The sequence below is a fragment of the Rattus norvegicus genome, chromosome 9 (genome assembly GCF_021556685.1).
Source record: "Rattus norvegicus strain SHRSP/BbbUtx chromosome 9, alternate assembly SHRSP_T2T, whole genome shotgun sequence".
Classification (NCBI taxonomy): domain Eukaryota; kingdom Metazoa; phylum Chordata; class Mammalia; order Rodentia; family Muridae; genus Rattus; species Rattus norvegicus.
This window is the reverse complement of record NC_141542.1, coordinates 12,875,060-12,902,025: the sequence shown is the minus strand read 5'-3', so window position 1 is coordinate 12,902,025 and position 26,966 is coordinate 12,875,060. Positions and strand designations below refer to the sequence as shown.

General features: G+C 40.1%; 1 protein-coding gene across 14 annotated transcripts in view; it reads right to left on the bottom strand.

Annotated features, from left to right (window-relative positions):
- The window catches only part of LOC148003321 (sulfotransferase 1C2A-like), a 30,101-nt gene extending 6,899 nt beyond the window's left edge, over positions 1–23,202 (bottom strand). Inside the window, exons 1-6 of one of the 14 annotated variants that reach the window (XM_087568033.1) lie at positions 22,932–23,202; positions 17,107–17,185; positions 12,596–13,100; positions 10,290–10,467; positions 9,813–9,938; positions 6,937–7,034 (exon numbers count right to left, since the gene is read on the bottom strand). In XM_087568033.1, the coding sequence (XP_087424159.1) occupies positions 6,937–7,034; positions 9,813–9,938; positions 10,290–10,440 (375 nt within the window). In that variant the 5' untranslated portion in view covers positions 10,441–10,467; positions 12,596–13,100; positions 17,107–17,185; positions 22,932–23,202. Of the gene's footprint in view, positions 1–6,936; positions 7,035–9,812; positions 9,939–10,289; positions 10,468–12,595; positions 13,101–17,106; positions 17,186–19,291; positions 19,448–22,492; positions 22,653–22,931 lie in introns of those variants that run through there. The other 13 variants (XM_087568028.1, XM_087568025.1, XM_087568029.1 and 10 more) reach the window with 13 other exon arrangements.
- Positions 23,203–26,966: the final 3,764 nt, after the last annotated feature.

Below are 26,966 nucleotides of genomic sequence, written 5' to 3'. Positions count from 1 at the left end.
GGAGACCTTTCCATCTTCTGAGGTCTTCTTCAATTTCTTTCTTCAGGTTCTTGAAGTTCTTATTGTACAGATCTTTTACTTGCTTGTTTAAAGTCACACTGAGGTACTTTATATTATTTGGGTCTATTATGAAGGGTGTCGTTTCCCTAATTTCTTTCTCGGCTTGTTTCTCTTTTGTGTAGAGGAAGGCTACTGATTTATTTCAGTTAATTTTATACCCAGCCACTATGCTGAAGTTGTCTATCAGCTTCAGTAGTTCTCTGGTGGAACTTTTGGGATCACTTAAATATACTATCATATCATCTGCAAATCGTGATATTTTGACTTCTTCTTTTCCGATCTCTATCCCCTTGACCTCCTTTTGTTTTCTGATAGCTCTGATATTTTGACTTCTAATTTTCCGATCTGTATCCCCTTGACCTCCTTTTGTTTTCTGATAGCTCTGGCTAGAACTTCAAGTACTATATTGAATAAGTAGGGAGAGAGTGGGCAACCTTGTCTAGTCCCTGATTTTAGTGGGACTGCTTCAAGTTTCTCTCCATTTAGTTTAATGTTAGCAACTGGTTTGCTGTATATGGCTTTTACTATGTTTAGGTATGGGCCTTGAATTCCTATTCTTTCCAGGACTTTTATCATGAAAGGGTGTGGAATTTTGTCAAATGCTTTCTCAGCATCTAATGAAATGATCATGTGCTTTTGTTCTTTCAGTTTGTTTATATATTGGATCACGTTGAAAAAATCATGGTGGTTGAAAGTTCCACCAGAGAACTACTGAAGCTGATAGACAACTTCAGCATAGTGGCTGGGTATAAAATTAAATGAAATAAATCAGTTTTCTGTATATTAAACCATCCCTGCATGCCTGGGATGAAGCCGACTTGATCATGATGGGTGATTGTTTTGATGTGCTCTTGGATTCGGTTTGCCAGAATTTTATTGAGTAATTTTACGTCGATATTCATAAGGGAAATTGGTCTGAAGTTCTCTTTCTTTGTTGGGTCTTTGTGTGGTTTAAGTATAAGAGTAATTGTGGCTTCATAGAAGGAATTTGGTAGTGCTCCATCTGTTTCAATTTTGTGGAATAGTTTGGATAATATTGGTACGAGGTCTTCTATGAAGGTCTGATAGAATTCTGCACTAAACTCGTCTGGATCTGGGCTCTTTTTGGTTGGGAGACCTTTAATGACTGCTTCTATTTCCTTAGGAGTTATGGGGTTGTTTAACTGGTTTATCTGTTCCTGATTTAACTTCGGTACCTGGTATCTGTCTAGGAAATTGTCCATATCCTGCAGATTTTCAAGTTTTGTTGAATATAAGCTTTTATAGTAAGATCTGATGATTTTTTGAATTTCCTCTGAATCTGTAGTTATGTCTCCCTTTTCATTTCTGATTTTGTTAATTTGGACACACTCTCTGTATCCTCTCGTTAGTCTGGCTAAGGGTTTATCTATCTTGTTGATTTTCTCAAAGAACCAACTTTCGTTACTGTTGATCCTTTCTATGGTCCTTTTTGTTTCTACTTGGTTGATTTCAGCTCTGAGTTTGATTATTTCCTGCTTTCTACTTCTCCTGGGTGTATTTGCTTCTTTGTGTTCTAGAGCTTTTAGGTGTGATGTCAAGCTGGTGACATATGCTCTTTCCTGTTTCTTTCCGCAGGCACTCAGAGGTATGAGTTTTCCTCTTAGCACAGCTTTCATTGTGTCCCATAAGTTTGGGTATGTTGTACCTTCATTTGCATTAAATTCTAAGAAGTCTTTAATATCTTTCTTTATTTCTTCCTTGACCAGGTTATCGTTGAGTAGAGCATTGTTCAACTTCCACGTATATGTGGGCATTCTTCCCTTTTTGTTATTGAAGACCAGCTTTCGGCCGTGATGGTCTGATAGCTCGCATGGGATGATTTCTATCTTTCTGTACCTGTTGAGGCCCGTTTTTTGACCAATTATATGGTCAGTTTTGGAGAAAGTACCATGAGGAGCTGAGAAGAAGGAATATACTTTTCCTTTAGGATAGAATGTTCTATAAATATCTGTTAAGTCCATTTGGTTCGTGACTTCTCTTAGTCTGTCTTCGTCTCTGTTTAATTTCTGTTTCCATGATCTGTCCATTGATGGGAGTGGGGTGTTGAAATCTCCTACTATTATTGTGTGAGGTGCAATGTGTGTTTTGAGCTTTAGTAAGGTTTCTTTTACGTATGTAGGTGCCCTTGTATTTGGGGCATAGATATTTAGGATTGATAGTTCATCTTGGTGGATTTTTCCTTTGATGAACATGAAGTGTCCTTCCTTATCTTTTTTGATGACTTTTAGTTGAAAATTGATTTTATTTGATATTAGAATGGCTACTCCAGCGTGCTTCTTCTGACCATTTGCTCGGCAAGTTGTTTTCCAGCCTTTCACTCTGAGGTAGTGTCTGTCTTTGTCTCTGAGGTGTGTTTCTTGTAGGCAGCAGAATGCAGGGTCCTTGTTGCGTATCCAGTTTGTTAATCTATGTCTTTTTATTGGGGAGATGAGTCCATTGATGTTGAGAGATATTAAGGAATAGTGATTATTGCTTCTTGTTATATTCATATTTGGATCTGAGGTTATGTTTGTGTGCTTTTTCTTCTCTTTGTTTTGTTGCCAAGGCGATTAGTTTCTTGCTTCTTTTAGGGTGTAGCTTGCCTCCTTATGTTGGGTTTTACCATTAATTATCATTTTTAGTGCTGGATTTGTAGAAAGATATTGTTTAAATTTGGTTTTGTCATGGAATATCTTGGTTTCTCCATCTATGTTTTGCTGGATACAGTAACCTAGGCTGCCATTTGTGTTCTCTTAGGGTCTGTATGACATCTGTCCAGGATCTTCAGGCTTTCATAGTTTCTGGAGAAAAGTCTGGTGTGATTCTGATAGGTCTGCCTTTATATGTTACTTGACCTTTTTCCCTTACTGCTTTTAATATTCTTTCTTTATTTTGTGCGTTTGGTGTTTTGACTATTATGTGACGGGAGGAGTTCTTTTCTGGTCCAATCTATTTGGAGTTCTGTAGGCTTCTTGTATGCTTATGGGTATCTCCTTCTTTAGGTTAGGGAAGTTTTCTTCTATGATTTTGTTGAAGATATTTACTGGTCCTTTAAGTTGGGAGTCTTCACTCTCTTCTACAACTATTATCCTTAGGTTTGATCTTCTCATTGAGTCCTGGATTTCCTGTATGTTTTGGACCAGTAGCTTTTTCTGCTTTACATTATCTTTGACAGTTGAGTCAATGATTTCTATGGAATCTTCTGCTCCTGAGATTCTCTCTTCCATCTCTTGTATTCTGTTGGTGAAGCTTGTATCTACAGCTCCTTGTCTCTTCTTTTGGTTTTCTATATCCGGGGTTGTTTACATGTGTTCTTTCTTGATTGCTTCTATTTCCATTTTTAATTCCTTCAACTGTTTGATTGTGTTTTCCTGGAATTCTTTCAGGGATTTTTGTGATTCCTCTCTGTGGGCTTCTACTTGTTTATTTATGTTTTCCTGTGTTTCTCTAAGGGAGTTCTTCACATCTTTCTTGAAGTCCTCCAGCGTCATGATCAAATATGATTTTGAAACTAGATCTTGCTTTTCTGGCGTGTTTGGATATTCAGTGTTTGCTTTGGTGGAAGAATTGGGCTCCGATGATGCCATGTAGTCTTGGTTTCTGTTCCTTGGGTTCGTGCGCTTGCCTCTCACCATCAGATTATCTCTGGTGTTACTTTGTTCTGCTATTTCTGACAGTGGCTAGACTGTCCTATCATCCTGTGTTTCAGGGGTGTTGTAGACCTGTTTTCCTGTTTTCTTTCAGTCAGTTATGGGAACAGAGTGTTCTGCTTTCGGGCGTGTAGTTTTTCCTATCTACAGGTCTTTAGCTGTTCCTGTGGGCCTGTGTCCTGAGTTCACTAGGCAGGTCGCTTGGAGTAGGAAGGTTTGTCTTACCTGTGGTGCTGAGGCTCAAGTTTGCTTGTGGGGTGCTGCCTACGAGCTCTTTGTGGGGGTAGCAACTAGGAAGTTCTGTGCTGCCCTTTCCAGGAGCTTCCGTGCACCAGGGTTCCAGATGGCGTTTGGTGTTTTCCTCTGGAATCAGTAATGTGTGCAGAGTGCAGTCTCTTCTGGTTTCCCAGGCTTGTCTGCCTCTCTGAAAGTTTAGCTCTCCCTCCCACAGGATTTGGGTGTAAAGAACTGTTTATCTGGTCGGTCCCTTCAGGTTCTGGGGGTGTCTCAGACGCACTTGACCCACTGCTGCTGTGCCCTTATCCAAGGGAACCCAGAGGTCATATACAGTTTCCTCTTGGGCCAGGGATGTGGGCAGGGTTGGGCAATGTTGGTGGTCTCTTCTGCTCTGAAGTCTCAGGAGTGCCTACCTGTCCAGGCGGTGAAGTCTCTCTCCCACGGGGTTTGGGAGCAGCCGCATTAACATTTTCTTATTTTTGCATATAACAGGTTTGTCAGAAGTTTTTAGGAGCCAACTTGAACTGTTCTTTAGCAGACACCCTCATGAAGGTCTCTTTCCTTATGTATGTTGTATGTATGTATGTATGTATGTATGTATGTATGTATGTTGTAATGTATGATCATGATCACAGTAGTAATCTGGGGATCTGAGCTGAGATGACTCTTCAGATAAGATCATGTGTATTTCTGTTAGATATACTGGTGTTTCTGGTACTGGGGTCATCTTATGCTGATTTGTAAGAGCTTATAGTCCAGGGTAAGAATAGGGAATTAATCTTTAAAACCTTTGACAGATGACACAAGACTACCCAGAAGTTGCCTACAGTCTTCTTTACCACCTACAATGTATACTATATTGGTAAATTTCCTTCTGTTGTTTGAATTCACTGAGAAGCTGGCTTCAGAAGTTGGGTTACTCCATACGCACTTCAACACCAAATATATTTTTCTAAGTGTACTCCAAGATCCCTTATCTGGGGAGAGACTACTCCATGAACTCTGTGACAAGGAGGGAAGAGAAGAGAAAAATAGCCCAAGTAAAAAACTAGTTACTGAGAACATCTGGAAGGTGAACTCTTTTGTAAAGGTGTTACTTTGTTTAGCCCATTGGGAAAGAGATACTAGAAGATCAGCTCTTGGAAACCTTAGCCATAGAGAGAAACCTCAGTGTGAAACTCCAGCTGATGCTTAAACTTCCTCAGTTTCTTGAAAATGGTGTGAGCACAGGATCTCCTGATGTTATCTCTTTCCTACCTGTCCTTTACTTGGAGGAATATTCTGATCAGCCTGGGTATTTTATGAGTAAATTGACTGGCTATCCCAGTGGAGATTCATCAGTAGTTTTTGCTAGATGTTTGTGAGTCCTCCCTTTGTAATATTATCTTTCTACTGTGATTTGTTCCTTGACCTGGAAGCCTTGCCCAGGGACACTCTATGCTCTGCCTGAGAATCTCTGTGCTGGGAACAACAAGTGTCAGATTCAAGAGGGCTTGTCCAGGCAATTTCTGCTTGAGGACCTGATTTGTTGTTTGTTATCTCTCTCTCTCTCTCTCTCTCTCTCTCTCTCTCTCTCTCTCTCTCTCTCTCTCTCCACCCTTCCATTTGCCTGCTGCTTTCTATTTGTTCATTTTCTCTGGCTTGTTTTATATACTTAATAACCTCACTCATTCAAAACTGAAATTATACCCATTGAAGACGGTTCTCAGTACCACAGAGCTCAACTCCTCCACCTACATATACATGGAAGATGATGACCCATGATACCTATGCTCTCTCCTCATTCTCTTATCTCCTTGTGTTCATGTTCTGTTTCAATCCCTGTGCAAACATTAAAGCTAATGTTGCTGAATTATCCAGGGGATCAAATACCACTGCACAGGTCCATGATAATTATGCTTTTCTTAATTTTATTTCAGTTTTATTTTTTTGTAACTTGGGAATTTCCTCAGCTTATTTGATCTCAGATAATATCAAGAGGTATTCCTCAGTGATTTCATAATAGCTGGTCTCAGTAATGCCAGGAATAGAATTGGCACTCGTCACCCACCTTTACGGACAATACAAGTCATTTGATTGTAGGAACTCCACCAATATTTCTGCTATCTATAAATACTTTAGTCCTTTCAAAACAATCCTTAAAGCTTAAATTATGTGATGGTTTTATTTATATTGATGCATTGCCTGCTTGTATGATCATGACCCATGTGCAAGCAGTACCCATACAAACCAGAAGAGGGCATCATATCCCCTAGTACTGAAGTTACAGACAGTTGTGAGCTAGTATCTGAACCTTTGTCCTCTGGAAGAACAGTCAATACACTTAAGCACTGAGCCCATTTCTCTAGTCCCTTTTTATCTTTCTTTCACTATTTCCATTTAAAAAAGAAAAAGATTATTCTTAGAAAAGCCATTGACTCATCCTTGAATTTCAGCTCCACTCACTGCACGATTACTGTACCCTTGGCATACTCCTTGGTATACCTATGGTATACTCCTACCATGGTCCAACACCCTCAATGTGTCAGGAACACAATAGACAAGACACTGGGACACATGACATAATCCTAGAAAGAGTGAAAGCAGCCTGGAGGCTTCTGAGGCTCCATCCAAGCCTCCTCTGCAGCTCCACTGGGATTTACCCTTTGAACATCAGTCCTTTGCACTTGATCTGCTCAGTCTTCTTTGTGCTCCACTCCATAAGCCCTCCTATAGCCTACAGCCTATGGTTCCCGTTCCCCACTCCCAGTCTGCTTCACTGAAGAACACATGATCCCCAGTACCTCAGTCTGCCCTCGGCCTTCACATCACATTTGAAAGCCTCTGGGGAACCACTCTACTAAATCTAGCATGGTGTTTGACTTTACTGCACAGTATGAGGTCTCAGAGGTACAGCGTACTGCTAAGGAAGCTATACTCACTCAGGCTGTGAAGGCCTGAGGCTCTGGGCTCCCTGCTCCAGTCCCGATAGGAACTGCTACTGTCTTACCTTACAGTTGTTTGTCCAGAAAGACGGTGGCAGCAGCTGAGTGGGAAGATGGGTCCTTAGTATCCTTGGAGCTGGCATCGCATTGGCTTTGTCCACACCTGTAACACAATTCAGGAGATGATTGCACAGTATGCTCAGCACATGAGAATATCCACTCCAGGTGCTGCTCAGGGAATCCAGCATCCACACAGGGATTCTCGTATTTTTGCCTTGGGGATTGGGGGTGGTGGAAGAAGGATTATTGGTTTTGCTTTCCTGTTTGTAGGCTTACATAGCTTAAGACCTGGATGCTCCCTTCGAGTGAATTTACTGTCAGTTTGTAGAAAATGGGATGGAGGCTTCGATAAGTATGTGTTATTAAGAAAATCCAAACAGGACTGTTCCTCAGCACACACACACACCACAGGCACAGCCTGTACTTTCTATAAAGGAAATAGCGATCCAGCACTAGGAACGTATATGTCCTTGTCTAAAATCTATAGACTAAGAGATTCACTTGGTTCTCAAATTATAGGAGGAAGAAAGACTCTATTCTTCCTTCTTTAAGAAAATTTAGATGCCCAAACTACCAGACCCAAGGAGAACAGAAAGCCACTAATGACAACACATCCCACACCTGTGTAGCATGTTCAACTTCAATAGATGTGTCCCACACACATCACTGGAGTTGTACATTCCTACCTTGAGATTATTCCTCCTCCTCCTCCTCCTCCTCCTCCTCCTCCTCCTCCTCCTCCTCCTCCTCCTCCTTCTCTTCCTTCTCCCCTTTCCTCCTCCTCCTCCTCCTTTTCTTTCTCTATAGGAATTAGTCAGCCTGAGTTCATGAAACCCCCCAATTCCTCTGAGACCTATAAGAATGGACTTCCCATATTTTACCATGTTGCTTGGATTCTCATCAGTGCTCTTTCATGCTGCTATCTGTATGACCATGGGGTTAACAATTCTCCTAACAAGACTTACATCTCTAAGGAAACTCCTCTTAGTGTCCCTCTCAACACCCAAACCTGAAGTCTCTTATTGGAACCTCAAGGAATTCACTCTCTCATTTTGAGGATAATGACCTGGAAGCCAAGAATAACCAAATTTGTCCTATTGAGCCAGAGCTGATAAGAAACAGTGAGCAGACTCTTTTCACCTCCCTTCCAGCCATATCAAAAACTTCTCTCTGGTTATGTGCAGTGATGTTTCTTCTATTACATCCTTTCTGATACATGATTTGTAATTTCTGCACTTCTATTTACAAACCTTGTAGGGACTTTCTCTGTGAATCATTGAGTTAAAATGGGGTAAGATGAAATAAAGATATTGCAGACTGTCCCTAAGGTCTTTCCTTTAATCTAGCAATCAGGCTATTCAAATAATGGCAGTGGAGAAGTTAGAGAATTAGTCCTGCATTGCTCCAAAGATTGCATGAAATCATTCTGTTAGGTGGCACATTTGAATCTGGACTGTGATCCACAGAAAATGGTAAAGATTCTCTTATATGAATAATCTGAAAACCTGTCAAACAAGGAGCAGAGATACTTTTAAAAAACTAGAATTGTGACTGATAATAAGTGGCATTTAACTATAAACATACAGCGGGAGGGCATGCTGTAAACTTGCGTTCCACCTTACTTCTATGATATGAGGTCTGGAAGGTGACAAGGTATAATGCTTACTTTCCATTGTCAACTTGACTGGACTATGAACTGTATCTCTGGGTGTGTATATCCATAATACGGTTTCCAGAAAGGTTCACCCACAGATTGGCAGCCCAATGGGAAATTAAACTAAATAGAAAAAGGTGAGCAAAACATTAGCATCTGTCTGTGCTCCTAACTATAGACTCAATGTGATGAGCTTCATGACAGATTTATAATGTGTCCTGAAATTTGAGCTTAAAAGCCCTAAAATGCTGTAAGCAAAGCTTCACAGACAATTCTGGGGAAATTTTGGAAGAGCACAGTGCCAAAAAAAGAGTAGAGTGTGGAGGCCCACTCATGAGGTCGCAGAACTGCTCTATGGAGAGATGGGCTGGAGGTTATTATATTATATTTTGGTGAAGAGTCTGGCCACACACTGCTCTTGAACTAAGAATTTGATAAAGTTGATTTCACAACAATAAGGGATTATGTTTAGCAAGGAAATCTCAAGACTAGAAACTATGTATGAAAAGAAAAATGTTCAGTTAAAGTTACATGAAAAATAGCTTTTCAATTGAACAAAGTAATTGCCTCCTCGTGTGTGTGTGTGTGTGTGTGTGTGTGTGCATATGTATGTATGTACATGTGTATGTGTGTGTATTTATATGCATGCATATGTGTGTGCATGTGTGTATGTGTGTGTATGTGTGCACATGTTTATATGTGTATGTGTGTATATGTGTGTGTGCATGCATGTGTTTGTGTTTCTGTTTGTGTGTATGTGTGTGTGTGCGTGTGTGTGTGTGTTTTGAATCATAAGACACTGTCCAGCAACCACTTGGTTATGAAAGTAAAGTACTGAATGCAGATGGCTGTGAGCTGCTGATGAGTAGATTTCTGTTCCTTCCTCTATTCTGCAGTTACACATGACCAGAGCAAAGGTATAATGAGAACATTAGGCAGAATTTTGCCTTCATATGCATCTATCTTCCTTGCTGATTCACATTTGGTAGAAATACAGAAAAGAAATGGATCTGGAAAGGGTGGCATATACATTTAACCCAACACTCAGGAGGCAGAAGCAGGAGAATCTCAGTGAGTTCAAAGCCGGACTAATATACAGCATGATGCTGTTCCAAATGGCAAATAGGGGGAGGGAGAGAGACAGGATAGGAAAGAAAAAGAGAAGATGAAGGGACAAGGACAGAGATTAGACAGAAGAGGAACATATATGGAATCAGGGTCTCTTACCTGAAGGCTGGGGTGGCCGAGCCCACTCAATAAAAGGGTGTCGGTGTTGAATGATGGTTCTCTGGCACTTCTTAACATCCCCATTCTGCTCAATCATGTTGACAATTTCTTGAATCCATGTTGTCCCTGGGAAGACCATAAAGATTGAGTTAGAAGATTATTCTTCAAATATACTAATGAAGGGGTGTGGATGCAGATGTTGGCTTTACCTTCTGTTCTAACCAGGATCTTGTTAGCTATAGAAGAAATACTTTGGATCTCTGGGAAAGGTAAAAGAGTAGAGACAAATCTCACCTCTTCCCAAGAAAAATGAATGGTACAAGAGACTAAGCTTCAAGATCCCAGGGATAAGACATGTGAAGTAGCACCCATTGTGGGACAAAAAGAGCCAGCTTCTAACTGTAGGTAGTTCTAAATTAGGTGAGGAGTTCAGATAGCTCAGAGGATGAGGCTGGGGCTACTACTCTACCAGGTTACCTGATTTAGGGTAAGTACAGATGAGGAGGTCATCTGGCTTCGCCTTGAAGGTCTGAATCTGACTCCAGTTGTCAACAGTTGAATCCCGCAGTGGGATCCCTGCGACCTCTTTCAGTTTTGTCTGTCTGCTCAATTCTGGGGCCAGGGCCATGATGTCTCAGGGAAGAAGGTTTAGTTCCTGTGAGAAAAGATCAGAATGGAATTCTTTTCTCTTTCTCTTTTTTTTTATTAACTTGAGTATTATTTACAGTTCCAGTCTTATTCCCTTTCCTGGTTTACGGGCCAACATAAGGGATTATGTTTAGCAAGGAAACTCCCCCTGACCCTTTTTTATGGGTGTTCCCCTCCCCATCCTCCCCCCATTGCCGCCCTCCCCCCAACAATCTAGTTCACTGGGGTTCAATCTTAGTAGGACCCAGGGCTTCCCCTTACACTGGTGATCTTACTAGGATATTCAATGCTACCTATGAGGTCAGAGTCCAGGGTCAGTCCATATATAGACTTTAGGTAGTGGCTTAGTCCCTAGAAGCTCTGGTTGCTTGGCATTGTTGTTCATATGGGGTCTCGAGCCCCTTCAGGCTCTTCCAGTTCTTTCTCTGATTCCTTCAACGGGGGTTCTGTTCTCAGTTCAGTAGTTTGCTGCTGGCATTCGCCTCTGTATTTGCTGTATTCTGGCTGTGTCTCTCAGGAGAGATCTACATCCGGCTACTCCAGCTTGCTTCTTCTGACCATTTGCTTGGCAAGTTGTTTTGAGCCTTTCACTCTGAGGTGGTGTCTGTGTTTTTCTCGGAGGTGTGTTTCCTGTAGGCAGTAGAATGCAGGGTCCTCGTTGTGTATCCAGTTTGTTAATCTATGTCTTTTTATTGGGGAGTTGAGGCCATTGATGTTGAGAGATATTAAGGAATAGTGATTATTGCTTCCTGTTACAGTCATATTTGGATGTGAGGTTATGTTGTTGTGCTTTTCTTCTCTTTGTTTTGTTGCCAAGACGATTAGTTTCTTGCTTCTTCTAGGGTGTAGCTTGCCTCCTTATGTTGGGCTTTACCATTTATTACCCTTTATAGTGCTGGATTTGTATAAAGATATTGTTTAAATTTGGTTTTGTCATGGAATATCTTGGTTTCTCCATCTATGTTAATTGAGAGTTTTGCAGGATACAGTAACCTGGGCTGGCATTTGTGTTCTCTTAGGTTCTGTATGACATCTGTTCAGGATCTTCTATCTTTCATAGTTTCTAGCGAAAAGTCTGGTGTGATTCTGATAGGTCTGCCTTTATATGTTACTTGACCTTTTCCCCTTACTGCTTTTAATATTCTTTCTTTATTTTGTGCGTTTGGTGTTTTGACTATTATGTGACGGGAGGTGTTGCTTTTCTGGTCCAATCTATTTGGAGTTCTGTAGGCTTCTTTTATGCCTATGGGTATCTCTTTTTTTAGGTTAGGGAAGATTTCTTCTATGATTTTGTTGAAGATATTTACTGTTCCTTTGAGCTGGGAGTCTTCACTCTCTTCTATACCTATTATCCTTAGATTTTATCTTCTCATGAGTCCTGGATTCCCTGTATGTTTTGGACCAGTAGCTTTTTCCGCTTTACATTATCTTTGACAGTTGAGTCGATGATTTCTATGGAATCTTCTGCTCCTGAGATTCTCTCTTCTATCTCTTTTATTCTGTTGGTGAAGCTTGTATCTACGGCTCCTTGTCTCTTCTTTTGGTTTTCTATATCTGGGGATGTTTCTATGTGTTCTTTCTTGTTTGCTTCTATTTCCATTTTTAATTCCTTCAACTGTTTGATTGTGTTTTCCTGGAATTCTTTCAGGGATTTTTGTGATTCCTCTCTTAGGCTTCTACTTGTTTATTTATGTTTTCCTGTGTTTCTCTAAGGGTGTTCTTCACGTCTTTCTTGAAGTCCTCCAGCTTCATGATCAAATATGATTTTGAAACTAGATCTTGCTTTTCTGGTGTGTTTGCATATTCTGTGTTTGTTTTGGTGGGAAATTGGGCTCTGATGATGACATGTATTCTTCGTTTCTGTTGCTTGGATTCCTGCGCTTGCCTCTCGCCATCAGATTATCTCTAGTGTTACTTTGTTCTGCTATTTCTGACAGTGGCTAGACTGTCCTATAAACCTGTGTATCAGGAGTGCTGTAGACCTGTTTTCCTTTTTTTCTTTCAGCCAGTTATGGGAACAGAGTGTTCTGATTTCGGACGTGTAGTTTTTCCTATCTACAGGTCTTCAGCTATTCCTGTGCCCTGTGTCTTGAGTCCACCAGGCACGTCGCTTGGAGCAGGAAGGTTTGTCTTACCTGTGGTCCTGAGGCTCAAGTTTGCTCATGGGGTGTTGCTTATGAGCTCTCCGGGGGGACAGCAACCAGGATTATCTGCACAGCCCTTTCCGGGAGCTTCCATGCACCAGGGTTCCAGATGGCGTTTGTTTTTTCCTCTGGAATTAGTAATGTGAGCAGAGTGTAGTCTCCTCAGGTTTCCCAGGCGTGTCTGCCTTTCTGAAGATTTAGCTCTCCCTCCCATGAGATTTGGGTGCGGAGAACTGTTTATCTGGTCGGTCCCTTCAGGTTCTGGTGGTGTCTCAGAGGCAGGGGACCTGCTGCTCCTGTGCGCTTATTTCCAGGAACCCAGAGGCCGTATACAGTTTTCTCTTGTGCCAGGGATATGGGCAGGTGTGCGCACTGTTGGTGGTTTCTTCTGCTCTGCAGTCTCAGGAGTGCCCACCTGTCCAGGCGGTGAGCTCTCGCTCCCATGGGGTTTGGGAGCAGTGAGCTGGTGGGGGCCCAGAATGGAATTCTTAAAGTACTGTGATAAAGCATACACAACATGAAAATGACTCTTAAGTATCATAAGTGGATTGCTCAGTGGCATTAATAATATTCCTGCTGTTCTATGTCTACCATCACCTTCCATCTCCTGAAAACATTTTACTTTTCTAGATGGAAGCTAGGAGCCCACTACTGCTAAATCAGAATGCCAGGCTACCACTATTTTCCTTTTTATCTCCTTAAACTCTAGATGCTTTAGAGTAAGTTCATTTTGTCTTCTTGTGAATAGCTATTTTACTTAGTTGAATATTCTTAAGGATCGGCTGTATTGTGGCATGCCATCAGATTTTCTTCCCAATTAATGCTAACTTTTATTGCATGCCTGCTTGTAGTGTGGTTTGTTTATCCATTTCCTTGTCCACGGGAACTTGGAGTGCCTCCTTTCAACTATTGTACTATAAACAATGCACAAATACCTAAGCTTCTACATTCATATTTTTGGGTTCATAACTCAATGCAGATATGCAAAATAGTATGTTCTCTTTTTTGAGAAATTGTCATAGAACTTTCCTACAGTGGCTGTATCATTTAAGAAGTCTACCAGTAGTATATAGTACTCTCGAATCACTGACATGTATCTCCCTTAAATCTCCATCCCAATAGATTTGTTTTGCTTTTCCTTCATGACTAATAATGAATATCTTCTCATGTACTTACAGTCTACTTTATGTCTTTTTTTCAGAGAGAGACACATTGTTCCACTGTTTGTGGTTGGTTGCTATACCTAGAAACTTACAAATATATGAATAGGAGGGATGAATGATCTTCTAATACTCAAGAGTAAGTGGCTATTGTAGTTTCAAAGCACATCTACCACTGCTGCTCAGAGGCATAGCAAGGTAATGTTCAGTGACTGCTACAGTAGTGAGTACCACTATTATATTTATTATAAGCAACTCGTTTTTAGTTCTTATATAATTTGAAGCCTAGAACATTAGAGGGAAAGAATATTTATGGAAAGTGTAACCGCGAATAATTGCTAGTAATTGTGTAAAGAAAACTACAGTGAATGAGAGAAACAAAAACTGTCCAGGCTGGCCAGACCAAATATCAGGATGACAGGTTCCCAGAGAAAGTTGAGTTCTCTGGAATGGATGCAGTGCTTTTAGAAAATGAAGACCCGGTTTTACTTGAAAACATTTCCAATATAAGCAGCAGCTATAGTTGTAGTATAGCAGAGAGGGTGTACTTCCCATAAAACTCTGAGATGTGATATAGTCAGCTTCAGCAGAGGAAGATAGAGTATTGCCATCTCCCCTTCCTTTCTTTTCTTTTAAGGTAAGAGTAGATAGGGTCTCTGCATATCCCAGGATTGCCCATAGCTCCCTCTGTAGCCTTGAATGTACAATCCTCCTGCTCCAGTCTCCTTGGTTCTGAAGTGGCAAGTGTAAGCTCACTCACTTAGTTTGGAGCACTGACATTTCTAACATACCTTCCATGTTAGGTCCTTCCCTTTTAATTCACATCACAGGTTTAGCATAAGTAATAATCATTCCTCTAAATATAAGAAGGCTTACAGGATTCTAAATCAATGGTTTGATAAAGACCTCAGCTAGTATCTGTCTACTAATCTCATAAAACTTCTTTAAAAATTGCTTCTAAGTTACAAGTGTGCGTGAAATTTAAGATGTTCATGCAATAAGTCCATATTCACAAAGAAAACTAATACAGAAATTGTTATTACTTAATGTATTTTTGTCCTTTTCTTTTTTTTTCTTTGAGCCTGTAGAAATAGAGTTTTAAAAAGGTTACTCATTGTCAGAGTCAGGATGTGCTGTGCCGGACGTGCCTGAGGGAGAGCCAGAGATAGGACTTGCCAAACCAGCTACCAGTTCCAAGGACACTGATCATCCGTAGCCACCCCCTCCCCTTCCTTCACTCCCCAGAAGTGAGTCATCTCCCTGAGTGAGATGAGCCACCCTACCCGAGCTGCTGAGCTGCTAGATAGCATGTACTCCTTGCTGTTGTAATTTCGAGCCGAAAGTAAGTGTGCACCATTTGAAATGACCAATCATGTGTAACCACGCAAATGTCCCTAACCTCCCCTATATAAACCCCCGAGTTTGGAAGCTCGGGGTCGATTCCTCTGTCTCCTGTGTGAGATACGTATCGACCCAGGATCCCGCTAATAGGGATCTCGTTATAAAAGCTACCTCTTGCTGTTACATCAAGACCGGCTACTCGTGATTCCTGGTGGCACCCCACCCCATGATTGGAGCGAGAGACGAGGCTCCCCGTTCAGGGGTATGCTCTTTCAAGCCAATTGTTAAGATATAATTGCCCACCTAAACATACAAATCCCAGTACCATCCATCCCTTAGGAACATTAGTAACAACCTGTAAATACACAGAGCGAGATCTTTACATCAGTGTCCATTGTCCTGCCAGCGAGTGTCTCTCTCTCGCTCTCTTCTCCTTTCTGTTCCAGTCTCCTCCTCTTCCTTCAAACTTCTCTCCCACCCATCCTTCCTTCTCCTCCAATGACAGGCCTCCTTCTATCCTGTACCTACCCCTCACCTGTATTTTACAAATTCAATGGGGAGAAGTTTCTAGTGAAGTCACCTGATTCCTGAGTACGTGACTAGGCAGCTGTCCTTGGGGCAGTGGAGTTAGCATCAAAATACAGATAACTCCAGGGCAAACCAGAACATTTCCCCCTTTTTGTCCAGTTAAAAAGCCTTTTCACTTATATATAAATTGAGTACAATTATTACCATTCTAAAATTTATAAAGCATATGATATACTCAACACCCAGTCCATCACTTTTTTAGTTAAACAGAACATTTAGTTATCCATTCCAGCTTAAGAAAGGCTTAAAATGTATATTATATCTTGGCTAGCTTGTATACTATCTGATAACTATCCAATAAAATATGTATTTTCAGAGTTAAACAGCCTGATAGGCTATGAGACTGTAATCAGTCTTCAACCCTGCCAGAAATCTTTGAATGACCAAATATCTATTAAGATAGGAAGCCTAACATGGCTTCCAGAACTACGAGGTTGTAGAGACAAATCTCCACTAGCACATTCCCCTATTAGCAACATGTGAGTGCAATTCTGCAAGTCTACAGTGTCCTTTTCAAATATAAATTTTGGTATTCAGTATAACAGTTCCCAAACACATTCTCATTTTGAACTCCAGTAGAACTTTGGTGGTGGATATGGGAGTCCTCAAAGTATATTGATGACGCAGTTCCCTCTACCAGCTCATAGACAAAAGGGAATAGATTTCAAGGCCTTTAGAAGCTGAGAGTAAATTGGAGGCAGCAGCCTCAGTCCTTCACCTGCACAACAGAACAGAAGGCTGATGTTCAGCAGATGAACTGAGGAGGGATGTTTTCCCCAAGCCTCTTGGTGTGCAGACCTTCATTTCACCTAGCTGCTGTAATCTGCTCAAACTTCTGACCAAAAACAGTTAAAACAATCAGTAGGGTATGATGGCAAGCAATATGAGGGAAGCTAGCAGAAAGAGTGTGACTTTGAGGCCAGTCTAGGTTACAGTAATACTGTTTCAAAGCACTAAACCTGTGAGTCTGGAATGCCATGCAACCAAGGGAGCCATCCAGAGCAAGAGTAAGGTTGATGTGTCGAAGCCTTGAAAATCTCATCCTGATATCAGCAGGAGTAGGACTGTTTTCCTCCTTGCTCTGGGTGTGCATTCCCTGTGCACATAAACCCTATGATCCCCATTTTTGCCACCCTTGAGGTAGTCATGCAAAATTACAGATTATCCTTCCTCTTTCCCTGTAAGGATATGTTCAGGAATCAAATAGTCCTCCACAGGTAAATGAACATTCCAAACATATGAACACCAGCCAGTAATATACCCTCAGTATGAAAACTCCTACCTACTCACCGAGGTATATATAGCCCTTAATAAGCCCAATAAGAGAGAGCTATTTCACTGAAAACCATCACTAAAGAAGGCTATTTATCCCTTTGCATTCACTCCAACTGACACCCTGTGAAATCCACCTACCAGAATAAACTTTGTTCTTTTCAGTCCTGCTCAGTGCACAATGGTACCTGGATACCTCAAGGGCAGAAGCAGACCTAGGCTGGCACAAAACAAAATAAGAATAAAGGAAAAAGTTTGAGTTAATTAATTCATCCTTTGTTTTCCTAAACAAAATTGCAAGTATGCTTCTGCCTCTGCCTCTGCCTCTGCCTCTGCCTCTGCCTCTGCCTCTGCCTCTGCCTCTGCCTCTGCCTCTGCCTCTGCCTCTGCCTCTGCCACTGCCTCTGCCTCTGCCTCTGCCTCTGCCTCTGCCTCTGCCTCTGCCTCTGCCTCTGCCTCTGCCTCTGCCTCTGCCTCTGCCTCTGCCTCTGCCTCTGCCTCCAAAATGCTGTGATTCCAGATACGTACTACCACATCTTGTTGCATCATTTTAAACTGCTCAATTTGTGAGCAAGTGCAAACTATTTGCATAAACTAATATTGCAAAAGCATTGGTGGATATGATGGACTGAACTGTGTGCCTCCACATTCACATGTTGAGCTCTAATCTTCTTACTTTAAAATGTGTCAGTTTGAGACAGGGCCCTGAAGATGTCATTAAGTTGAGATGAGGCTCCAATTCTATCATACTAGGGTTCTTCTTAGAAGAGATTTAGACATACAGAGAAATACCAAGGGATGTACACAGGGAACAACATGTGTGGACATAGTAAAAGAAGGCCCCCTGCAAACAGAGGAAAAGGCTTTGAGAAACCATACTGACAGACACCTTGATCTGGGACTTTTTTGTAGGAATTTTTTTTAAAACTGAGCAGAATAGCATGATCAGTTAAAGCTCAGAGACCTGCTGTTTCATTGAACATTGGAAAATAAAGAAAATTATTCATTTGTCTTAGTGTTTCTTTGTTACTTGACCAAACAAGTAACTGAATTTAAATAAGTTTAAAATTATGACCTTGAGGTAAGGACTGAAAATCTTCAGTTGACAGAGACCAGCTCATTAATAGAGTCTGTGTGGTATAAAGGTAGATTTGAGGGCTGAGTGAGGCCATGGAAGTATGTACAGTGAGTCAGGTGGGGGCTGATGTGTAGTTCTGTAGTAAAGGTTTGCCCAGTGTGCACCATGCCCAGCTTGACAATGTTGGGGAGGAATAGAGGTTTCTGAATGCCTTATCTTACAGTGATACAAAAGCCACAGACACCCAGCTGAAATCAGATTCTCAAGTTTGAATGTGTTCCCAGAATTGGAGTTGATGTGTGCACAAACCTCACTTCTGCTGCTGAGCAGAAGCAGAGATCACAGGGGAAGAACTGAAAGCAGCTTCCTGTGCTACTGAGCACCAGTGCCTCGCAGACTGGGTACATCAAATACTGAGAATGACACTTTCTACTTCTGATAACCTCATAGAAGGTCAAGGAGCACACAGGTAGAAATACACCTGCCATCTGACAGCCCACAGCATGCAGGCTAGAAGAGAAAAAGAGTGCTTCCTTGGGCTTCTACTTATAGGTGGTCTCAGCTGTGGTCACTGCTATTTTTAGAGTAAGGCAGATAGACACACAGACTTTCCCAGGCAGGCTCCTTTTCGTCCTCTGAGGCCAGGTCCCTGTGGCCTCCTTTGTGAAACAATCTCTAGTCTTTTCCATACAGTTAACCTTTCATCTTGTTTTCTGAGACAGGTCCTCACACTGTCCTCCAGACACGATTTGAAATCATAACTGTCCTCCACCCTGAGCTGCAAGAGGATCTAAATTTACATGAGAACTTTCCAGATGTTATGCCACAGTGCTATGGTTACTTGCTTATATAAGTAACTTCCCTAAGCAGGAGACCTGGTCCAGTTCCTTTTATAGGCCTAGCTTGAATGGTGTCCACAGACTTAGACGAAAGAGGGTCCAGTGTGGTGAAGAAATAGTCATAGCCAGAGCAGTGTAGATGGCTGACAGGAGGGGAGTCTTTGTGAGGGAAAAGTACAGGATGCACAAAGAGATGGTATTGTGGAAAGGTGTCTGCATGAATTTCTAAGTTGAACACAGCCAATGTTAGCTTCAGATTTTTTTTATTATTATTTTTCTTAGGTTTCTTAAGACTTAGGATCTTTCTGACTTGAGTTACACCACTTACACATTAGCACCTGTATGTCTGAGAACTAAGAACATACACCAACAAGTTATGCCAAATGTTTTAGATAAGCTGTGTTCTTACCTTCAAACTCTAGTTGTCAGCAATCTAAAAGCTGGACTGCCCAGTGTTCGGTGAGTATAAAGGTACATTTAGAGGAAGGAAGAAAGTATGTCTGGTATATGGCAAGCACAGAGGCTCAAATTCTACTATGCCAAATGTACCCAACCTTTAGCAATCAATCTCAAATGCTCTGCAATCAACGAGATCAGCTAGAGCTTTAATCAACAGAGTCAGGACTACAAGAAACAAACTTTGGCATCTGGCCAATGAGGAAGTAAGTCTCACTGTTTAGTGATCACTGGTCTATAAATCTCCACTACCTTAAGTACTTTCAGACTCAAGGCTGTTTAGAGAAATGCACAGAGGCAAACACACTGCTCCTCCCTCTCTAAGACCACCTGGTTCCCCACTATGTGCAGGCCCTGGCTTTGTTGCAAAGTTTCCATGCTACTTGGTCTTCTTCCTCTCTACTCTGATAGAGTTTAAACTGGGAAAAACAAGAGTATAGCCATGCTTATGTTCAAAACGAAAAATAACTCAAAAGCTGACACATTCAGCCTTTTGCTCAAAGCACCCTGTGCCTAGATGCGTGCAGCCCTTATAAAGTTACTCAAACCCGGCACATGAGGCTTACATACATGACCTCATTTACCTTTTAAGACTCGTGATGCTACGGTGTGCCAAACTAAAAAAATTATTAACCACCAGGATTCACTAAGTAAACTAATTCCCAATCTCCCCTTGACTGTGATAAAAAGAAGCTTAAAACCTGAGTGAGTTTAAAAAGACATTTCAAAACACGAGTCTAAAGAATCTTTGTTTTTCTTCTACCACAAGAGCTAGTCTTAGTTACTTGGGTCCTGTTCTGTTGGCAAGTAAACAGACTTGGGTTCAGTAATGGAGAAACTAAAATACTGGCTACATGGTCTCAGGTACCCAGTGGGACCTTCTTAGAGATTTCTGTTCTATATCTATAAAATGTGAGTCATGCTAATTACCTCCAATCAGTACTGTTAGATTAAAAACTTGGAACCAGGGCTCTGAGGTTGGAGTGGGTGGGTAGGAGAGGGAGCATGCTCATAGAAGCAGGGGGAGGAGGTATGGGAGAGAGGGAAAGGGGATAACCTTTGGAATGTAAATACATAAAATATCCAAGAAAAATAAAATTTAAAAAGAAATAGAGAGAGAAAGACAGACCCAACACAGACTAAATAGTTACAAATGCTGGCTTTTTCCCTTTCTTTCCAGAATATATTCATTGATACACACATATGAAGAAAGGACAGAACAAAAGTCTAGATGAAGAAACTATGTATATATTTATTTATACTCACATCATCCCATGATATATATATATATATATATATATATATATATATATATATATATATATACATACATACATACTTGCATGAAGAAGGCAAATTATGTTCCTTGATGTTGTTCTTGGCTACCTCAGATCAAACTGAGCTTACTAGATATCTTCTGGCAACTTCCAAACTTGCTTTAGCCAGGAAATTAAAGCTTAACTCATCTTTTGATACTGTAATTCCTCCATGGCTGATATGTCTTCTACCACCTCCTTTCTAAAAGAGGTTTTCTTTGTTGACTCGCAAGTCACAATTGCCCTGTAGCAGAAGTCCCTGTGTCCTAGTAACTGTGTGGAGATGTCCTACACTGCATGCAACTATTTTCACACTCAAAGTGTCACTTTAGACTCTTTATCCCATATCAGAGTGATATCATTAATTGAACAGCTATGTATTGAGGGTGAATGTAAAGGAGATAAATCAATAGGTTCTAACAACCTGGCATATGTATTTAGTGAGCATTGATTACAACTGATTCCTTCATGGTCACAGTGATGAACTAAACTGACACTCACCCCTCCAACAGCTCTATTTACTTCCTCTACCACACAACAAACTGTGGGCCACCAACCAGACGCCAATAAATGAGAGAACAGAAATGGTATACAGCTTTCGACAGTTGAAACAAGCAGCTAGAATCCAGGGGAAAAGATGGTAAAAGTCCTCAAATATTCAGTCACTCCTGACAGCCCATTGATCAAGTAAGGGGCCTCTAGAAAAGAAAATCTGTAAATATTTATAACCATAACTGCACTAAACACAATTTCATAAAACAAATACTGTCTATTAGATCTAAATCTACAGATTAATCACCACAATGACATTGGATGACTTTAGTACCCAATTATCAAAAACTGAGAGGTTGTCCAGACTCAAACTAAACAGACAAACATTGGAACTGAATGAAATCATAACGCAAAAGGACAAAATATATCTTATAGCACATCTACCTAAACATTAAAATTATACTTTCTCCTCAACAAGACAAAGAAATCTCTCCAATATTCACCATATATTAGAACAAAAAGCAACTTTCAACAAACACAGGAAAATTGAAATAACTTCCTGCATTCTATCTGAACACAATGAAATATTACAGCTTTGAATGCTTAATGAAAAACTAATCGAGACATCAGTAATCAATAACGTAATGATACATCCAAAAGACTTGAGCAAACCAAACCCCAAACCAGTAGATGAAAAGAGGTCAAAAGTTAATGAAATGGAAGCAAAAAAGTTTCCAAAGAATCCATTAAATTAAAAGTTATATTTGAATATATTTTGGCAAACTCTATGTTAATCTAAGAAAAGTAAAAAAACTCACAAATAGAAAGCCCTGAATGAAAGCCTAAGTGCATGTGTGTTTTTACAGACCCAAATAATAAAATGAGAAATGAAAAAGGAAATATTATAACATATAAATGTAATTAAGAAAATTATAAGAACCTATTTTAAAAGTCTCTTTTCCACTAATCTGAAATGTCTGAAAGAAACAGAAAATTTCTAGAAACACTTGACATATCAAAATTAAACCAATAAAAAACAAGTGAGCTAAACAGATCCATAAATTAGTGATGAGACTGAAGAAAATAATAAAAATAATATATGTCCCAAATAACCAGTGCCAAAGATCAGATGGACTCACTGCAGAATTTTAGCACAAGTTCAGAGAAGAACTATCCAATTGCTATGGAAACGACTCCACAATATAGAAAAAGAGTGTATGAGCCAGCAGATATAGAGGACAGCTATAAAATGTTGACTTCTGGAAATGAAACAGCTGGTGCAAGAATCAGAGCTGATGTGGTTACCTGTATAACACCTGTACAAGATCATCAAGCCAATTAATTACCCTGTAGTAGAAAGTCCTGTGTCCTGGTGTCTCTTTGGGGATGTCATACACTGCATGCAACTATTTCACACTTGAAATGGCTTACAAGAATTGGTAAATCCAATCACAGGACCCATGCCCTCTTCTGGCTTCTGTGGACACAGGTAAAGCACTCAAACATAAAAGAAAATTACTCTAAACAACTTCTTTTAAAGAAAAATAACATTTTTCTTGTTAGCCAACATCATTTGAAATTTGCCCTTGTCAATTGAAGAGCCAACAATCCCATTCATCTTTCAAAATGTGTAATCTATTTTCTTACATTTTCGGTTGTTAGCCTAGCCTTTAATGGCTGAGCCATCTCTTCAGCCTAACAGCATATTTTCTATTCAGTGTTTAATGGCATTTCATTTAAAGGACTAAGTAAAGTCAGTGCTATATGCTATCTTTAATTACTTACAGTTAGTGTTTAAGCACAAGCAGTATGGGTCTGTAAGATGTTAAGCAGAACAGATGCACCGTCTTCCTTTTCTGACAGTCTCTTCTGAAGATCCTCCTTCAGACTAGTAAATTCCCTGATCCAAGGTTAACTGGCAGCACAGGAATCCACCCACTTTGACCCCATCCTGGAGACACAAGAACATCTTGGCATGAATGCTGTGGCTTTCTTCAGGAAATCACTCCTCAGTGTTGCCATATTGTATTATGATTAATAAGTTTACTTTTGATAGTATTGGCCACATATATGTTTTAAATCAGGGTTGGACTTTTGTCCTCTAGAGGAAAGAGCATGCAGGCTGAATTAATTCTCAATGTGGGAGGAAAGTGACAGAAACATTCTTCTTGAGGGCCTCTGTTCAAGGGAAGGAGAACAGTGCACTACACTTATGTCTTTTGAGACTTTAGGGGGATATTGGTGATGTCTAGTAGCTTCTGGCAACATGTTCTAGTTAGAAAGCCAAAAGGTTCTATGAACAGGCAATAGGAGGCTTTGAATTCTATAAAAAGATGGAAAGAAATACTGATATTGTTCTAGTAACTAGTGATGATGGCCATTTACTCATTAAATATTGGTTGATTACTAGGAACTGTATCAGACATGGAGGAGTGTGCAAAGAAAGAAGTGTTAAAAATCTTAAGATTTTTAAAACTTGGTACTGCATGTGTTGTTACTGCTCTCAAAATCTTAAGAGAAATGGCCCAAAACTCCTGGGTTGAGTATATAGCCCTATCTCCTGCTTCTCTAAAAGACAGTGGAATTCTGGAGACAGGTAAGATAAAAGAATGTGCAATAGGACAATGTGCTCCCTTGGTTCTGTCCATTCAGATGCACTTACTGGCTGGTAAACATGGTTATCCTGAAAACCTTCAGTGGTGGCACCCTCTACATAGCAGGGTTTTAGTTTGATTTCTCTTCCTATTACAAAATAGCCTAGACTAGGTAATTTATCAAGAAGTGAAGAATAGAGAACCTTGTGCCCTCTGAGGCAGAGGTATCACACAGAGAAGAACAGGAAATATTCTAGTTCTTACCTTATGTATTCTCACCCAATCCTATTTACTTTTCAAGGACCCTTCTAAATAGGATTCATGCATGAATGTGGGATGATTGTTTCTAGCACATGGTTTTTGTGGTACACTTTAAACTTAATAATAAAGACCAGATGTATATCTTTTGCAGCAGCATATGAAAAATATGTTATGATTTACTGATCAATCATATGGTAACTTTGCAAAGTTGTCTATTTACTGTGAAATCAGTCACATCACACTAAGTAGTTAGGCATGACTGTATTCAAATAAAACATTATTTACAAATAGAGATAGTGAACTGTTTTTTCCCCATTCTAGTATACAGAATAAAGAGGAAAGTCCTGTACTAGAAACAACACCCCATCCCTTCAGTAAATATTTCCTTACCCAAACCTTGGAATCTCTGTGACTCTTTTCCCCGTTACATTCTCCTACAGCCATCATCTGAAGGCCTTGGTTTTACTGTCTTTTCCCTACTTTCTTTTCCTTTTGTGGACAAAGATCATTTAGCTGAGGCTATGTAGTTTAGCCTGGCCTTGAACTCCTCCTATGCTTCCACTTCCTAAAAGCTGGAAGTGTGTTCTACCACATTTTCATTACTGATTTTTTTATAAAAACGTCATTTAGGTGTAGTTTGGACATCATATAAATAATGCATTTAAATTGTACCATTTAATTAGCCTAAGAACTTTCCTGCTAAATATACTGTCATTGTTTCCCACAGATTTGGTATGTCATATTTTCATTCAGTTCTAAAGCTTTTTTACTTCCTTCTTGGATTCTGTTTTGAACCAGTTTTTATACATGAGATTGTATAATTTTTGATATATCTATTGTTGATATCCATATTTAATACATGGTAGTCTGATGGCATAGGCATAATGTTTTGTGCATTGTATAAAGATTAGCCTTGTATTATTCAAACGTTGATTTCTCTGCTCCCGTAACTTCTTGTAATCCAGACATGGCGTTGTAATGCTTATTCCAATATCTCCTGTCTCGCTGTTATATACATTTTGCTCCCCATTTATTCTCTTATTTGTCAATGAAAACTGATCAGCCAATGGCTGAGCAGGGGAGAGAACAGGGATGGACTTCCGATTCCAGTGAGTGGAAAGGAGTAAATAAAGGGGTTAAAGAAACGTCAACACAAAGAGAGAGTCCGAGAGATACCTGGAAAAGTGTCAGAGCAGAGAGACCCAAATCAATACTAAAATGCAAGTATCTTGGGAATCTTCCCTGAGAGGTAGTCAGATTAGCTTAGAGGATTAGATTGATTAATAACTACTCAGATATTGTTCTGTAAAGCTTATCAAATAAACCTTATAGTCTCTGTCTCATGTATTTGGAAGATAACCAAGATAAACAAGAAACTGTTAATTATAAAATTGCATTAACAAGATGAGATGTCAGATGTTATTTCAATTTTCCTATGTTCATGAAGACTTACTTTTTCTCCTAGTACTGTGTTTAGTTTTGGATAAAATGTCATTAACTGCCAAAATAAAATTTAATGTTTAATGATTGGGTAAAACATTGTAAGAGTTCCATTAGCTCCATTCAATGTATGATGTAATTAACTCCAGAGTTTTTCTGTTTAGCTTTTGTCAGGGGGACCTGCTTATTGGTTAGAAGTAGGTCCTGAAGTCACTATACCTGTGTGATGCTCGACATATAATTTTGGATAGAGTAGTGTTTGTAGTATGAAAGGGGGTGCCCTTACATTTGGTACAGAAATGTTTAAAACTGTAACATCCTGTTGGTAGTTTTTTCCTTTAATGAGTATGTAGCTTCCTCCCTTATATCTTCTAATTAGTTTTTGTTGGAAGTATATTTGTCAGATATCAAATAGTTAGCCTGCTTGCTTCTTGTCCTCATTCCCTTGAGTACATTTCTCTATTCTTTAACTCTAAGATGGTACCTGTCCTTGATGGACAAGCGTGCTTCTTCCAGGGAGCAGGATCCTGCTTTCTAATCAAATCTCTTATTCTGTATCTTTTTATTAAGAAATTAAAAATATTAACAGTTATTATTGAGGAGTATTTATTAATTCCTGTTGTTTTTGTGTTCCTGACTCACTTTTTAATCATCTTTTGCCTACGTGTTTTGGGATTATTTACTCATTGTGCCTTCTTTTGGTCTATAACTAATGCCGTGTGTAGAAATGAATTGGTGGAGAGAAATTGTTGATATTTGTCCCTACTGTGAAATGTTTTTTCTTTAACCTTTCATTATGTTTGATAGTTTTACTAGGTATTCTGGGCTGACATCTGATTTTCTTAGAGCATGCAGACTATCTATCTAGGTCATTCTGACTTTCTGCATGTCTGCACAAAAACTCTTGGAATGATTTCATATTAATAAGTTAATGATACACATGAACACTTTAAAAAAAAACAAGCAGAAGCATTACCCCAAAAGTACAGACAGAAAGAAATAATCAAACACAGAGATCAACTAATAAGATAGAAATAAACAAAAAAAGCAATACGCTAAAAGTAAGTGAAATTAAGAACTATTTCATTTAAAAAATTAATAGTCCTGACAGACTTTTAGACAAATTAGCCAGAAAAGAAAGAAAATCAAGACCACCGGAACCTGAAGGAAACAGACCGGATAAACAGTTCTCTGCACCCAAATCCCGTGGGATGGAGAGCTAAACCTTCAGAGAGGCAGACACGCCTGGGAAACCAGAAGAGACTGCACTCTGCACACACATCTCGGACGCCAGAGGAAAACACCAAATGCCATCTGCAACCCTGGTGCACTGAAGCTCCTGGAAATGGCGGCGCGGATCTTCCTGGTTGCTGCCACCGCAGAAAGTTCGTGGGCAGCAGCCCGCGACAAACTTGAGCCTCGGGACCATAGGTAAGACCAACTTTACTGCTACAAAAGACCTGCCTGATGAACTCGGGACACGCAGAGGCAGAATTCCTCTAGGACCGGGCATGTCCTGTGTTTA